At 56.5% G+C, this 14,204-nt stretch overlaps 7 protein-coding genes across 7 annotated transcripts; 4 read left to right on the forward strand and 3 right to left on the reverse strand.

The window, feature by feature from the left end:
- Positions 1 to 32: 32 nt before the first annotated feature.
- On the reverse strand, positions 33 to 1,044 carry MKK02DRAFT_44096 (mitochondrial 18 KDa protein-domain-containing protein; the record flags this gene model as incomplete). Its single annotated transcript, XM_053092767.1, has 7 exons — positions 33 to 158; positions 209 to 528; positions 582 to 629; positions 679 to 716; positions 763 to 784; positions 834 to 863; positions 924 to 1,044. The coding sequence occupies 7 exons, from the start codon at positions 1,042 to 1,044 to the stop codon at positions 33 to 35; spliced, it is 705 nt and encodes a 234-aa protein (XP_052945185.1).
- A 789-nt stretch (positions 1,045 to 1,833) lies between these two features.
- Positions 1,834 to 3,191, forward strand: MKK02DRAFT_44097 (uncharacterized protein; the record flags this gene model as incomplete). Its single annotated transcript, XM_053092768.1, has 2 exons — positions 1,834 to 2,180; positions 2,225 to 3,191. 2 exons carry the CDS (start codon positions 1,834 to 1,836, stop codon positions 3,189 to 3,191), a joined length of 1,314 nt encoding a protein of 437 aa, XP_052945186.1.
- A 306-nt stretch (positions 3,192 to 3,497) lies between these two features.
- On the forward strand, positions 3,498 to 4,576 carry MKK02DRAFT_44098 (prefoldin subunit; the record flags this gene model as incomplete). Its single annotated transcript, XM_053092769.1, has 6 exons — positions 3,498 to 3,584; positions 3,638 to 3,714; positions 3,764 to 4,073; positions 4,188 to 4,346; positions 4,404 to 4,417; positions 4,483 to 4,576. 6 exons carry the CDS (start codon positions 3,498 to 3,500, stop codon positions 4,574 to 4,576), a joined length of 741 nt encoding a protein of 246 aa, XP_052945187.1.
- Positions 4,577 to 5,240: 664 nt separating this feature from the next.
- On the reverse strand, positions 5,241 to 8,261 carry MKK02DRAFT_44099 (importin beta-1 subunit (Karyopherin beta-1 subunit); the record flags this gene model as incomplete). Its single annotated transcript, XM_053092770.1, has 10 exons — positions 5,241 to 5,264; positions 5,319 to 5,560; positions 5,605 to 7,039; positions 7,084 to 7,194; positions 7,243 to 7,392; positions 7,435 to 7,587; positions 7,631 to 7,909; positions 7,957 to 8,061; positions 8,112 to 8,170; positions 8,222 to 8,261. The coding sequence occupies 10 exons, from the start codon at positions 8,259 to 8,261 to the stop codon at positions 5,241 to 5,243; spliced, it is 2,598 nt and encodes an 865-aa protein (XP_052945188.1).
- Positions 8,262 to 8,733: 472 nt separating this feature from the next.
- MKK02DRAFT_44100 (uncharacterized protein) lies at positions 8,734 to 9,779 on the reverse strand (the record flags this gene model as incomplete). The annotated part of the gene is made up of 7 exons (XM_053092771.1): positions 8,734 to 8,756; positions 8,816 to 8,939; positions 8,992 to 9,033; positions 9,081 to 9,309; positions 9,362 to 9,466; positions 9,514 to 9,682; positions 9,731 to 9,779. 7 exons carry the CDS (start codon positions 9,777 to 9,779, stop codon positions 8,734 to 8,736), a joined length of 741 nt encoding a protein of 246 aa, XP_052945189.1.
- A 610-nt stretch (positions 9,780 to 10,389) lies between these two features.
- Positions 10,390 to 12,071, forward strand: MKK02DRAFT_36690 (uncharacterized protein; the record flags this gene model as incomplete). Its single annotated transcript, XM_053089477.1, has 4 exons — positions 10,390 to 11,045; positions 11,091 to 11,457; positions 11,499 to 11,912; positions 11,964 to 12,071. 4 exons carry the CDS (start codon positions 10,390 to 10,392, stop codon positions 12,069 to 12,071), a joined length of 1,545 nt encoding a protein of 514 aa, XP_052945190.1.
- Positions 12,072 to 12,336: 265 nt separating this feature from the next.
- MKK02DRAFT_36691 (putative ubiquitin-specific protease) lies at positions 12,337 to 13,840 on the forward strand (the record flags this gene model as incomplete). Its single annotated transcript, XM_053089478.1, has 8 exons — positions 12,337 to 12,432; positions 12,502 to 12,657; positions 12,714 to 12,755; positions 12,814 to 12,870; positions 12,941 to 12,990; positions 13,112 to 13,385; positions 13,484 to 13,709; positions 13,764 to 13,840. The coding sequence occupies 8 exons, from the start codon at positions 12,337 to 12,339 to the stop codon at positions 13,838 to 13,840; spliced, it is 978 nt and encodes a 325-aa protein (XP_052945191.1).
- Positions 13,841 to 14,204: the final 364 nt, after the last annotated feature.

Here is a 14,204-nt window from a genome sequence, read left to right on the forward strand (position 1 = left end):
GCTGCATGTATTGCTCTAGTTTTATTAGGTGTTCATAGGTCCCGTTTGACATTGGGAAGGACGTTTGGGTCGTTACTGGGCACAGGGAGGTTCGGGTGATTTGCGCTAAACCACTTTTGCTCGACCTTTTCGAATCCCCAGTCTACGGCAGTCTCGACCTAGTCTGTCAGCTAGTGACCACCATGGCGTTCCTACTAGCTGAACTCACAGGGTGATCAAAGAGGTATGGCAGAGCCGGGACAATCCCAATACCGACAGCGGTCGGTCCCCACCGCTTCAGCGTGATATTCTTGCTGTTGATCAAAGCTTTCGACGCTTGCTTGACAGCCGTGTGGATGGTGAATGCGGGCAGAGCCATCGAGGCGACACCCTGGAAGATGGACCGCTTGACGGCGACGAGACCGAGACGGGTCGGCTCGGACATGTTGGCTGCTTCGAGCGGGGACGGGCCGAGCTCGCGGGCCTTGTAGGTCGTGAAGCTGACATCTCCGATGAGGTACGCCCAGGAGATACCGTATGCGGCGGTGACTGCGGGTCAGCTGGAGTCAAGGCGGATGGAACGAGCGGTAAAGGCTGCATACCAAGAGAGGGAGGTACGACTGGCCGGAAGGCCTCGCCAATGTCGCTAGCTGAGCGGTCAGTGCTTTTCCACGTCAGAGCAGAAGATGCGAAGCGTACTGTAGGCTGTATATCTCTGTGCTGAACGGGCGATATCCCTTTTGATTAGTACCGAATCCTTGCGTGTCTACTCGCACGACCTACGTTATCCGCCTCAGATATGCAGCTGGAGTCTATCAGCTCAAGCTCGTCCAAGAGCAGAGAGAGTGGCTCACTATATCGCAAGTTGGAGTCTGTCGAGTCGGCTACGCCTCATCAGCAGCCATCCCAGCTTTCAGCATGTGCGGCCAGCCGCTCTTCCTCACCATTCTCATCGACGAGTTCCTCGAGAGTATTGCTTGAGGCATTCTCGACTTTGCGGGCCTCGTTGGAAGCGACCTGAGGGACGGAGCGCGGAGGTGGGCTGAGGGGAGCTTGGGTGGACATTGTTTCAGGAGCGAGTATGTAGAGATGTGAAGGTGGTCTGTGGGATTTATTTGGTCCAGTCCTCGGCAGTCGGCTGTTTGCAAACGTCATCGCTGCGGCAGTCCAAGTCAGCCCCGCGCGTTTAGTTCCGGGGTCACCCGAGTGAATGCCAAGTGCCACACTGGCGTTATCTCCGGGGCTCCGAATAAGCTTCTTGTCATTCAGGGCAGAGCAAGAAAGATCCTCTCGTCTCGTAATGTTGCCTTCCCTGAGCTGCAGGTTATCTTTCCCTGAGCCTTCCCTTTCCCTGAAGCAGCTGTTGACAACACTCTGGCTGTCCTTTTGCCATTTCCCCTTGAGTGTCAGCCTTTGCGGTGCAGCTTTGATTACAATCCTTGTCCAGCTATCTACATACATACAGCTTCACACTCCTTTCATACTCAACCACCCTACAGACTGAGCTCGAAACATAGCTCTCCTTCGACTCACCAACCGTACATCATTCGCTTGACGCGAACAAAAACACCTCGACAAACGCATCAAAGCGCAAACCTCTGCGCGCATTACCCTGCGAGAGCAAGAAGAAATATCCCGCGTCTCATCGCTTGACACCACCTCGGTAGCAGACATCTCACCATGAGCTGTGAGTCGTTGTCTCGGTCAGAATTTCGTCAACGTCTCATCCTGTTGTCAAGGTGGAATTGAGGGATGAATGGGAGTTGTGAAAGGGTCATTTCGTCATGATCGGGGAGGAGGACGCAGCCATCCTTATCGCAGAGAAACAACGCTGACTGAGCTCTTCTCTCCACGATGGATACTATCAATTTCAATCCCTTTGACGATACAGCCGCCGCTGCTAGTCCCACTTCGGCGGCCGCTACCCAAGCACCGACCTCCGCTGCGGCAACGACCCGGCCGGAACCGTCGCCATCCCCCTCGGCGGCCCCTACCTCGAGCGCTGCTCCTCCCCTTTCATCATCTGCGGCTCCGACTACTGAGCGCCCGCCTGCTTCTTCTTCGGCCGCGCCAACATCGTCCTCGGCCGCACCGGAATCTTCCAGCCAGCCTGCATCCTCCTCCCAACAGGAGCAAAGCTCGCAGCAACAGCAGTCGAGTAGCGCCCCTGCCTCCTCGGCATCAACCCCTGCTTCCTCCTCGTATGTTCATCCTTTGTCCATAAACGAGTAGAGCTGATTTCCAGTGCCGCCGCTACTACCCCTCCCTCCTCATCCCAAGCCGCATCATCCGCGGCGGCATCTTCCAATGCCGCCTCCCAGTCCATCGCGTCAGACATCACCCTCTCCTCGGCTGTGGTCATCACTAGCACAGATGCCTCGGGATCGGTTATCACTACCCGCCCCGCCCTCATTACCACCGCCCGCGTCACAACTGATCAAAACGGACAGGTCTTGACGGTCACTCAGATCGTCCGGAACCCCGGAGTCACCGACAACAGCAGCGGGAACGGCTCGCAACCCAGCTTCATCAACAACACGGGCGCAGTCGCGGGTGTATTCGTCACGGTCGGTCTTCTCGTCACTGCCGGTGTTTTGGCGTTCGTCCTCTTCATGCTCAGGCGGCGGAGGAGGCAGCGTCTGGACCGGGACGTCGCTGCTGCGGCAGCTGCAGCGGCTGCCAACTCGTTGCACCGGTCGGCATTTGACGACGACGACGTCTCGCCCGCCATGACGCAGTACGGCGGCTACTATGCGGCGACCACACCGGGGACGGACCTGCACGGCGAGCCACAGCCAGCGGGCCAGTACCATGACTATGTGGACCCCACAGGCGGATACGATCACTACGCGTCCAACATGCCGGGTGCCGACCGGATGTCCACCGCTGGTCCGGGTCTCGCTGGATTCGGAGCGACGGCCGCGGCCAACCAGTACGACCACTATGACCCCAATGCTTACGGCGCCCAGCCCGAGCAATTCCATACCCTCCCCAGCCCCACCGACCATACTTCCATGCAACACCAGCAGCCACAGCCCGGCCCGTACTATTTCGACCCCAACCAGGCGTACAACTACACGGCGGACCAGGAGGACCCGTATGCGGGGTACGACGAGCACCCGCAGCAGCCCACCCGACCCCGCTCTGGTAGCGAGGGGAGCGTGGCGCGGCCAACGGAGGATAGGAAGGGGCTGAAGATTACGAACGTCTAGAGTAGGGAGCGGTGGTCAGCAGTACAGATGGCGATCGACGTGATACTACCTTTTCTTTTTCTATAGTATGGACCTTTTAGTTGTGGGCTGTCTTTAGGGATCTTGTGTAGATAGAACATGCTATAACTCTTGGTCGAGCGGCACGCTGTCGCGGGTTATCAGCTCTGTGAGGGACACCAGGGGAGAGCTGGCTGTACAGGCTGAACATTGAGCTTGAGCTCGGACTCGGCGGCTTCGCGTCTCGAAGCTCGAAGGTTTCAGAATTTCCCTTTCACACCTCATTCCACCTTTGCTTCATCATCCACCATGTCGACCACCGTCGCGTCCTCATCCAGCGGCAACAAGATGCAGATGGAGGTGAACCCGCGGGGCATCCCCAGAGCTCCATTCGTCGTGCGTCACCTAGCCACCCTGGGCAGATTTGGGAGAATAGCTGATCCTTCTAGGCGAACGTCGATGATTTCGTCAGTGGCCAGAACGGGTCTGCGGAGGGTATCATCAAGTCCTTCCAGGAGACTTCTGCGTGAGCTGGCAATCTAGTACCGTAGGCAAGAATCAAGCTGACAAAGTAGTAAATACCGGTATATGGAAGTCTCGCTACAACAGCGTAAAAAGGCCCTCTCTACTAAAATACCCGATATCGAGCAGACACTCAGCGTCGTGCTGTTTCTTCAGCGCAGACGACAAAAGGCGCTCGGTCAGCCGATCACTGAGGAGGAAGGGGGTGATGAGGACGGAGATGATCTGGATGATTTGGAGGATGACGACGCAGGGGACAAGGAGGGGAAGGAGGAACCGCTCAAGACGCTGTTTGAGCTGAATGATACCCTGTATGCCGAGGCGGAGGTGATAGAGACGGGAGAAGTGGGGATATGGCTCGGCGTGAGTTGCCTGCTCCAAAATCCCGAGATCCTCTGACCCGTCTCATCCCCCTTCCAGCTAACTTCCAACTCGATCTCATTGACAGAGAGCAGAGTAAGCTGACCACTTTTTAAGGCAAGTACAATGCTGCTCTACCCATTACAAGAAGCCGCCGACCTTTTATCGAGCAAGCTCGGCGCAGCCAAGAAATCATTAGGCGAGACGATAGAGGATCTCGAGTGGCTGAGGGAGCAAGTGACGGTCATGGAAGTCAACTTTGCCCGGGTGCACAATGTACGTCCCTTTCTCTGAGCACCTTGCAGCAATGGAGGAGCGCTGACCCATCTACAGTGGGATGTCAAACGGTATGTCTGCCAACAGCCCAGCTTCCTGCATCTGACCGGTCGATGTGCATGAGCTGATCAGCCAGGAGACGCGATCAAAAGAACTCGGGCGCGGGCGCTATCGCCGCAGCTGCCAGTAAAGGGGACGAGGAGGAGGAGGACGAAGAGGACGACGAATGAACGGGCATGGCCGCATCAAGCTGGCCAGGCGAGGCACATCTCTACGGGCCTGGCAGTAGAGGGGGAGTCGCATATGCATGGACATCAACGGATCAGTAAGCTGCTTGCGTTCCTCTGACACCCCACTGACCAGCTTACTTGCTCCAGATAATTCTGCTATCCTGGTTGCATACTGATGCTCCCCTCCTCATCGCTACCTACCTACTTATCTACCCCAAGCTACGAGTACACTACACTGCACTGAGAGAAAAAATGGGAACCCCGCAATCCAGCCCTGGCCAGATATACAAAGTCCGTCTACTTCTAAATTTCCCCCTCATCCTCTCATCTGACTTCGGTACGTATCCGACACTGGCTCTAAAACTAAGTGAAAAGAAGGTGGAAAAGAAAGGAAAAGGCATCAAAAGGTCTGAGATGAGATGATCCGGTGAGTGGGTGGACCGGTCTATGCGATTTTTGGTTATGGGTCGTTGGGGTCGTAGGCGACGGGTGCGGTCCTTGGACGGCAGGGCGCGGCCTAGAGATGATATGTGGATTCATTGGCGGGGTCGTTATACAGGTGAGGGGTGGTGGTACACGGTTTATTATCCGGGTCGAAGGAGGGGGCGGAAGACGCGGGGAAGGGTCTGAGGGCGGATGGGGAAAGGTAGAGGTAGTCGTATTATCACTTCGAGATCTCCTTGATAGCCTGTTTCGTCAGCTCCTGTCCTGGATATAGTGGGTCGGTAAGGGAGTAGCTCACCTTTTGCGCATAAGCAGCATTGTTCTTGGCCGCTCTCGACGACCCCCTCTGCCGTCCATACGCAATCGCCTGCTGCACCCACTCCTGCATCAGATCGTCCCTCACCGCCCGCTTGTATGTATCCCCAAAGTCGCCGACGAGACCCAGTGTCGAGGTGACGAACGCGTCCGTGCGGTCCTCGTCGACCATGCATGTCGACAGGAAGCCCATGATCCCTGGTACGTATTGCTGGAATGGTGTAGCTGGATCGTCAGCCAGGCCCACTTTCATCCAAGGAGATACTCACGATCGGCAGACTTCAACCCGTTCAGAATCCCAATGAACGCCTCGACGATCGCCTCCCGCATCGTCCATACAAACTCCATCATCGCTGGGTCATTGCTCGACGCGGCAGTTGCGCCAGCCTGGCTCAGAATACCCATGACGGTCTCCAGGTATGGTCCGAATGCTGACCCGACGGCCAGCGCGATTTCGCCGATAGTAGTGATGGCGTTTGGCTTGACCTGGCGGTGGACGACGGGACTCCGAAGGATATCGACGAGGGAGACCATGAGACGTTCCGCATGCGGTGTGATCTGATCTCCGATCGCGCGCGCGACATCGCTCGCGACGTAGACGGCCGCCTGGGCGACTTGCCAGTCGTCAAACGACGCAAGCGCGGTGAAGATGTACGGGCTGAACGCCTCCATGTACTTGTTGAACCCGATTTCCATGGCCGAGGCGAGCGCACCGATGGTCGCGAAGGCGTCCTCGAGGACACCGGCGTGCTTGCCTGCCGCGGAAATGAGGGAGAGGAGGTTGGTCATGATCCGGTCGGCGAAGGGGGCTATCATGGCGGGGGATTTATGGATGCAGCTCTGAAGAACGACGCAGATGTTGACCTGCATGTCGTTCCAGTTGTTGCGGTCGTCGATACCGACCAGCTGGTTGTGCAGAGCCAGGAGCTGCTCTTGACGCGCGAGCATCTCGGTGGTGATGCCCTGCACGACGTTAAGCGTGTCGTTTGCTGACGAAGCGACGAAAGTGGCGATAGTCTGGTATGCCGCCGACCGGGAGTTGGACTCGTTGGTAGATTTGGCAGAGATAGGGACGAGGGCCTGGATAATGCCGGCAAAGTAGCGCGACATGGCGGAAGTGGGGATGTCCTCGCCGAGGAGGTCTGGAGGCTGGGAGAGCTGAGCGATGATATTGCTGAGGGCCGAGCAACAGCTGTTGACGATCCGCGGGGCGCCGTTGAGACCGAGCACGAGAGCCGTGATCAGCCCGTCGAGGTGCGCGTCCGGGTCGATGACGTCCAGCATCACCTCGGTGATTTTGCTCAGTGTCCACGCGACCGTGTCCCGGACCTGGACGCTCGAGTCGTTCTGGAGCATGTTGATAAGCGCGCCGAGAGCCTGGGTGACGAGTGGTGCGAGGACGCTTGGTTCCGGTCCGTCCAGAATAGAGCCGAACGCCATGACCGCTGCTTCCCGCCTGTTCCACTCCGTGCTCGTGATCCCCTGCTCCACGAATGGCACAACCTGCGCAACGATCTCGTCCCCAACATCCCTTGCCAGCAGCTCCAAACACGCGCCCGCCGCCATCGCCTTGTTCCAGTCGTCGTCGTCCGCGTCCTCGTCCTGCTGGAGAAGGAGCTGCAGGAGCTGTGGGAGGATTTCGGCAAGTGCCATCTTGGCGAAGTTTTTGGATACCGCCGAGGGTGCGTCTCCATATTCTGCCGCCTGGCCATTAGCTACAATCACCATGGCGCACAAGCCATACTCACCTCCTGCGCCTCGATGCTGAGCTCGATCTCCTCTTCGCATACCGTGCTCCAGAACTCAATGGCCTGCAGCGCGACAATCTCGTCGTTAGACCTCATCCCGTTGAGAGTAAGCTGGTCGTCAGCTACGCTCTCGTACTGCATGCAGCCGACAATACTCACCCCGAACAACGCCCGCTCCATGTAGAACTCCATCTTCTCATAGTACAGACTCATAATCTTGACGAGACACTCGAAAGCGTGGACCTGGATCTTATCGGACGGACTCTGGGTGGCTTCGCAGACCACCTGCATGATGTAATTCCGCTCGCCCTGATTGTCAGCTCTGCCTTTAATTCCTCCCGAATAGCTCACCTCGCGCTCGAAGTTATCCCTGATGAACTCTAGCGAGTTGTACAGCGCGCTCATCGCTGCCATCTGGACATCCCGGTTGGTCTCCTCCTTCCGCGCGCCCTGAACCACAGCAGTAAGGATCTCGTTTGATCGGGCCGCAACGATTTCGGGGTCCTGCCAGTCAGCCAAGCCCCACCTCCTTCTCCATATGACTCACGATGACTTCGCAGATATATCCAATAGTCTGAAGCGTGTGCACCCTCAACGCCGTATTCTCCTGATTTTGCGCAAACTGGATCAACTGAGGGATCAAATCCTGCCATCTCCCCTTTGGCAATTCCACCGCTGCGACCGCCGAGACACACTGAGCCGCACCGGGTCCGACTTGCGGAGCGGTCGAGCTGAGGGTGGCAAGGATGGACTGTTTGAGGGGCATGGTGGCTTCTTCAGGGAGAGAGAGCCAGCGGTCTGAAAGGCCTTGTTGGTTGACGACATCCTGGAGGATTAGCTTTCTGTACGACGAGCGGGACGAATCAAGCTTACTCGTGCGGCAAGGGCATTCTTGAACTGCAGGGCAGCTGCGAATCGAACTTGAGGCTGCTGTTGCTCATTCGCCATCTCATGAGCGAGGGTATGCATGTATCCGTGCTACTGGGGTCAGCTCGAGCTCCATTCCTCAATTCGGCCAAAAGACGTACAAAGTTGTCATTGCTCGCCTGTTCAAGCTGCTTCGCCGCCTCTTGCATCAACGTCGTGTCTGGCTATCAGTACGCCGGACGAGGTCACATAAGGAAGGATCCCAACTCACTGCCCGAGAGGGTGTTGGCGAGTAATTGCGCCGCGTCCATCTTTACTGTTCCGCTTGGCTGTTTCGATGGGTTAGGGGCGCGGTGTCGCTGATATGTCCGAGTAAAGACTGGTATAGGTCGGTGAGGGAGTGGGTGGCTGAGCTATGTATGACCTGTTGTGGACAAGGAATCTTCAACGCCTTTGACGCGGTCATCGTTCAGCGTTCAGCCAGCCAAGCAAGCAAGAAGAAGCGGTCATCGCCGCTGGGTCAAGCAGGAATGCAACGGGAGAAATATAGGTAAAGGCTGCCAGTAAATATTAGTTACAGCGGCTAGTAGTGGCAGTGTGGCGGCTCTGCAGCGGGGGACGTTGAGGATGCTGCATATGCCGCTCCTAAGGAGTATATCACGGTCATGAAAATGATGCTATGAAGCTGCGCAAGGTCCATTAGCAACTTGATGGACAAGCTGTTTGAAGGCGAGTTGGCGAGCGCTCCCATGGCCACACTGGCACGCTCCGCCGATGACGATCTCAAGCCGTAGAGCCTCCGGTGACTGCCTGATCAGCTTCACGAGGCCATGAATAAGAGAAAAAAATGCAGATTGGCACCTACCGAGGACGTCTGTACCGGTGATATAGCTGGCTTCAGCAGATGCTAGGAAGCAGACCACATTTGCCACTTCCGAAGGCTTGCCCCCGCGTTGCATCGGGACTTTGGACGTCATTGCCTTCAGTTGCTAGATAGAGTCAGCACAGCTAGGTGCTGTGTAAGATTTGAGGAGTACTGACATCTGAAGAGAATCCTTGGACATTCGGGACATTCATGATCCCCTGTTTGTCAGCCGAGCATATCCTTGGAGTCTCCGCTGAGGACATACCGGTGAGACGCTGTTACACCGTACGCCCAGAGCGGCATATTCCACAGCCACATTCTTCGTCATCCCTATCAGCGCATGTTTCGACATTGAGTATATAGACGCCTGATCCGTCGCGCGATGTCCCGCGGTCGAAGCGATGTTGACGATAGATAACTCGTGTCGGTCCGCTTCGGGCTGGGCCAGGTGCATCCTGATGGCTAGTTGAGATAGGAATAAAGGGCCTTTCACACTGGACAGTCAGCCGCTGACCAATAAGGCTGCACGAGCTGGGCGGGGCTTACTTCGTTTCCATCACCTCGTCGTATTCCGCTAGGGTCTTCTCGTGGAATGGCGCACGGTTGCCCCCGCTTGCTCCATTATTGACCAGCACGTCTATGTGTTTGGTACTTTCCAGAGTCAGCGCAGGCTGTGGTAATGTGACACAGCAACTCACTTGGATGCTTGAAGGCACTGGGTCAGGATGGAGAGATGCGATGGGTTCCCTTGGTCCATCTTGACATAGTCTCCGGCTGGTACACCTTCGATATCTGCCTGAACGATATCGACAGCAATGACTCTTGCTCCTGCCTCGAGGAAGCGCGCGACACATGCTCGACCGATACCTGCTGATCAGCGGAGGGTCAGTGATTCGAGTCCTGGGGGGAACGTACGGCCCGCGGCACCGGTAATCACGCAGACTTGACCGGTCAGATCTGGCATGTCAGTGGCGTCTGCGAATGAGACCTGGTGATGGGCGGCAGAAGCTGCTCAGGTATATGAGAAGATGAGGAGTACAAGGTGAGCATACCCGTAGTCCTGCAGTTGCATCTCGTACGGATTTCGGGATCACTTGCCGACACGCGGGCGAGATAAGGCTCGATATCGATTCCTTCCGCTCGCTTCCATGGCCTCGCGTGCTATGTATGCGTTGTAGCATGAGCGAAACCTCGGCCGGGATAGAGGAGGCGCGGAGTCCTGACGAATTCGGTGGACATCTCGCTTGGGACATCTACGGCTCAGCAGGGCTCAGCTGGTGTCAAGCAAGAAGTGTCTCGCTTATGACTCTGACCCGGTTTATGCATCCGGATCAGCTGCCTTTACGTGACGTGAGATCGATGACGAACCGAGTCCGTCAGGCACGAGTCTATTTGTTGATCTCTGCAGTCAGTTTTGGTCCTTTGGATCTTCTGGATCGTCAACGACGGCGAGTCGGCGGCGGACTTGTCATAAAGGCGGTGAAACTTCTTAGCTTGAGTACTAGCTGCGCTCCTTTGTCACATCATACAAATCTCAGTCGCGCCACCCCTTCTCCTCCACACCCTCCTTCAACATGGGCAGCGACAACGAGAAGCAACCTCCGGGAGGCCTGGACAAGACCCCCGTCCAGCGGACACCTGGTACGACCTACACTGTCAAAGTCACCTTCCACCGCGCCAACAACATCCCCGTCTCGGACTTTGGCAAACGCTCCTCGGACCCCTACATCCTCGCGCAGATGGATACCGGTCTACCTAGCCGTCATTCCGCCGACCCTCCATTACGGTACCGCTCTCACACGGTCTACGAGAGCACCGAGCCCAAATGGGAATCGTCCTGGACCGTCGCGGGCGTACCAGCCTCGGGCTTCGTGCTCAAGGCCCGCCTGTACGACGAGGACCCGGAGGACCACGATGATAAGCTCGGCAAGGTGTATATCCAGACGGGCAAGCTGAACGACGGGTTCAAGCTCGACCAGCAGGTGTACAAGATGACCTCGAAGGGGGCGAGCGTCCGGGCGTATGGCTTGAGGTGGTGCACGAGTATGGCGAAGCGGGATAACATGCACGTCAAGTTGACGGTGTCGATCGAGGTGCTGGGGAAGACGGAGGAGGAGGTCGGGAAGGCGTACACCATGAACTGCTTCTGGTGGAAGCATTTCTCGCCGATGATTGGGAAGTTGGCGGGGACAAAGGCACATGACGATGATGCTGGCGTGGAGAAGACAAAGTGGGTCTGGCCTGATGTCAAGAAGTGATTCGAGCTGATACCCAGTTTCCAATCGAACGAGTTCCAACTCCGCGGTCCGGTTCCAAATGAGCTCTACCACCGCTTCGTCGAGTTCAAGCCATTCATCGGTTGGATGTTCAAGCGGAAAGGCATCAGCGGATGGGCGCTCCACAAGGCGTTACATCACCAGCACGAGCGGATCTACAACTTTGCCCCTACGTCCAAACACGGTCGGTTCGACGGGCCCTGCGAGGAAATGACAAGTCAGTTCCTCGACATGGTACATTATGATCTGGGCGGGCGGATATTTACCTATGTCATCACGCTGGACGGGCTGTTCCGGTTCACGGAGACGGGCAAGGAGTTTGGGATCGACCTGTTGAGCAAGCACACCATGCACTCGAACGTACACGTAAGTCTACCCCTTCAGTGCGGGATGTGGCTGATGACCAGGCGTACATCTCTTGGAGCGGCGAGTTCCTTGTGCGGCGGCTAGAACATCCCAACGAGTCCGCTCGTGATCCCGATCAAAAGACTCATCCTCCGGATGCTGTCAAGAGCGACAAAGAGGACAAGGACAAGCCGCCGACCGAGCCACGGTTCTACGGGCTCATCATCGACAATGACAGCGGGACGTATCGGCCCGAGAAATCCCTCCTCCCCGTCCTTCAACAGTTTCTCGAGAAGAATCTGGTCGGGCTCCAGATCGTCACGATGGCGTGTGACGACAAAAAGCTGGAGAAGATCAAGGAGGAACAGGTGGAGGTGAAGAAGAAGGAAGGGGAGCATATGGTCATTGGGCAGGGGAGCGATGCGTCCAGTATATCCAGCTCGGATGTGTCGGAGTTGGAGGATAGGGCTGAGAATGTGGGAACGTTCCAAGGCAAGGCGGATAAGGGCATTGCGGCGATGGAGAAGCCAAAGGAGACGCTGGCGGGCTTGTTACCAGGGAAGGGGACAAAGACGAGGGAAAAGAGGGAGGAGAAGGCAGACAATGCGGCGGCGGAGCAGACAGCTGCCAGGTAGGGGTAGACGTGGCGGTGCTGTGATCACGAGGAGGCTCTGGAGGGATCGGCCATATAATCTAATTGTTGTACCCTGCTGTCGGCATAGCTTTCCTGCTCTATAATATATGTAACAACGAGGAGAGTGACTACTGGGCCTGCAAGAGGTCAGATCTGCAGCTCGCATGACTGCAGACCAAAAGCCAAAAGCCAAAATCACTCACGTCATCGTCCATCTTCCTTCAACTTGCTCTTCTCTCCACAGCTCCCCACCGACCACAGCAGACATGTCCGACGACCCCTCAGGCTGGTCACTGACCGAGTCCGATCCTCAGGTGTTCACCCAGCTTCTGCGCGATCTCGGCGTCAAGGGTCTCCAGGTGGTACGTTATGATCCAGCCTCAACCTCCTTCCAAGTTGTTACCTTCTGCTCCGGCAAGCTGATCTGCCAGGATGACCTATACTCGCTCGACGCGTCAACGCTGGAGACATTAAAGCCTATCCACGCACTCATCTTCCTGTTCAAGCACGTTGGCTATGGGGATGGATCAGGATCTAGTGGGGTCGAGGTCGATCCTTTAGAAAGTGGAGTTTGGTTCGCGAACCAGGTAGGTCGCCAGCGTCTGGAAACTAGACAGTGGAGCGAGCTGATGCAGTTGTACAGGTCATTAACAACAGCTGCGGTACATTGGCTGCTATGAATGCTGTACGTCGGGGATAGCTACTTTGACCGGGACAATGGGGGTCGAAGCTGACATTGCCAGGTAATGAACATCCCCGCTCAGAAGTCCGAGTATGAGGGCGAGACCATCGAGCTCGGCGTAAGTCTCTCGTCCCGCTGGAGGGGATGTCTCCCGCGTCCTACAGATTTGCAGCTCGCTGAAGTCATAGGCCGAATTAGATAACCTGCGCGACTTCGGAGCGGGCATGGAGTCCATGGAGTGAGTCTCTGTCTGCTCTCCTTCTACCTCCCACCCCTTGGCCTTTGGAGGCGTCTAGAACCGCCGCCACACACCCCACGATCGTTCCGTTCTTCAGCTGTGCACGATAGCTGACGACTAGCCTCGGCCACATCCTCTCCTCCTCGGACCGAATCCGAGAGGTCCACAACTCCTTCTCCAAATCCTCTCCCTTCAGCATGGACCCCTCCGCCTTCCCCGAGCGCGAGAAGGAGGACGCCTACCACTTCGTCACATACCTCCCTATCCATGGCGTGCTGTATGAGCTGGATGGGCTGAGAAAGACGCCTGTCATGCACGCGGCGGTGGAGGATGATTGGGTGGATACGGCTCGGGAGACGATTGAGGCGAGAATAGCGGCCTACCCTGCTGGATCTGTGAGTGCTCACACTTCTTACCAGCCTAGTTTGTCTCTCCGTGCCACTCCTGCGATAGTCCAACAACGACTTTGGTTGTAGACGAGCTGACACAATAGCTCATGTTCAATCTCCTCGCCATCAGATCAGCCGCCGTCCCACGGCTGACTCGGCAAATTAATGACGATGCGACCCCTGCAGCGGAGAAGTACCAGCTCTCAGATCAGCTCGAGCACGAAAAGTCCAAAGCTGCGCGGGGCAAGCTCGAAAATACCCTCAGGCAGAATAATCTGCTTCCTGTGGTATTCCAGCTGTTCAAAGAGATGGGTCAGAGTGGGACTATGGGTGAGCATGACTCTGCGCTCAGCTAGTCAATGAGGACCGAGACTGATCCTACAGACAAGACCGTTGAGGACGCCCGGGCAAAGGGTAGGGAGAGAAGAGAAAAGGCCAAAGCAAAGGGCGAGGAGGAGTAGATCTCGCAGCTAGGTCCTCTGCGGGACAGGCGTACGGCCAGACATCATACAGCATCTATTTGTGAACCCATGTGTAGGATGGTATTTGTCGGCCCTGGCTTTTGCTCTATCTCGAAAACATCTACACGTCCACTGCCCCGGGAATATGTAAACTGCCTCAGCGTGTATTTGCCTTACGCGTCAGTAAAGCGGCTCCTACACCAGCCCAATGATGAGTAGAACAAGCGATTGTCAAGGCGCTGGACCGAACCTCGAGCGCACCCTCTTGTCGGTCCCAAAACCGCAATGTCTCTCCCTGAACCAGATGCATGGTCACATCTTTTTCCTCCTTTCCTCCTTCCCCCTTCATCTCCCTTCCGCTCTA

Source organism: Dioszegia hungarica, assembly GCF_025882075.1.
Source record: "Dioszegia hungarica strain PDD-24b-2 chromosome Unknown MKK02contig_8, whole genome shotgun sequence".
Classification (NCBI taxonomy): domain Eukaryota; kingdom Fungi; phylum Basidiomycota; class Tremellomycetes; order Tremellales; family Bulleribasidiaceae; genus Dioszegia; species Dioszegia hungarica.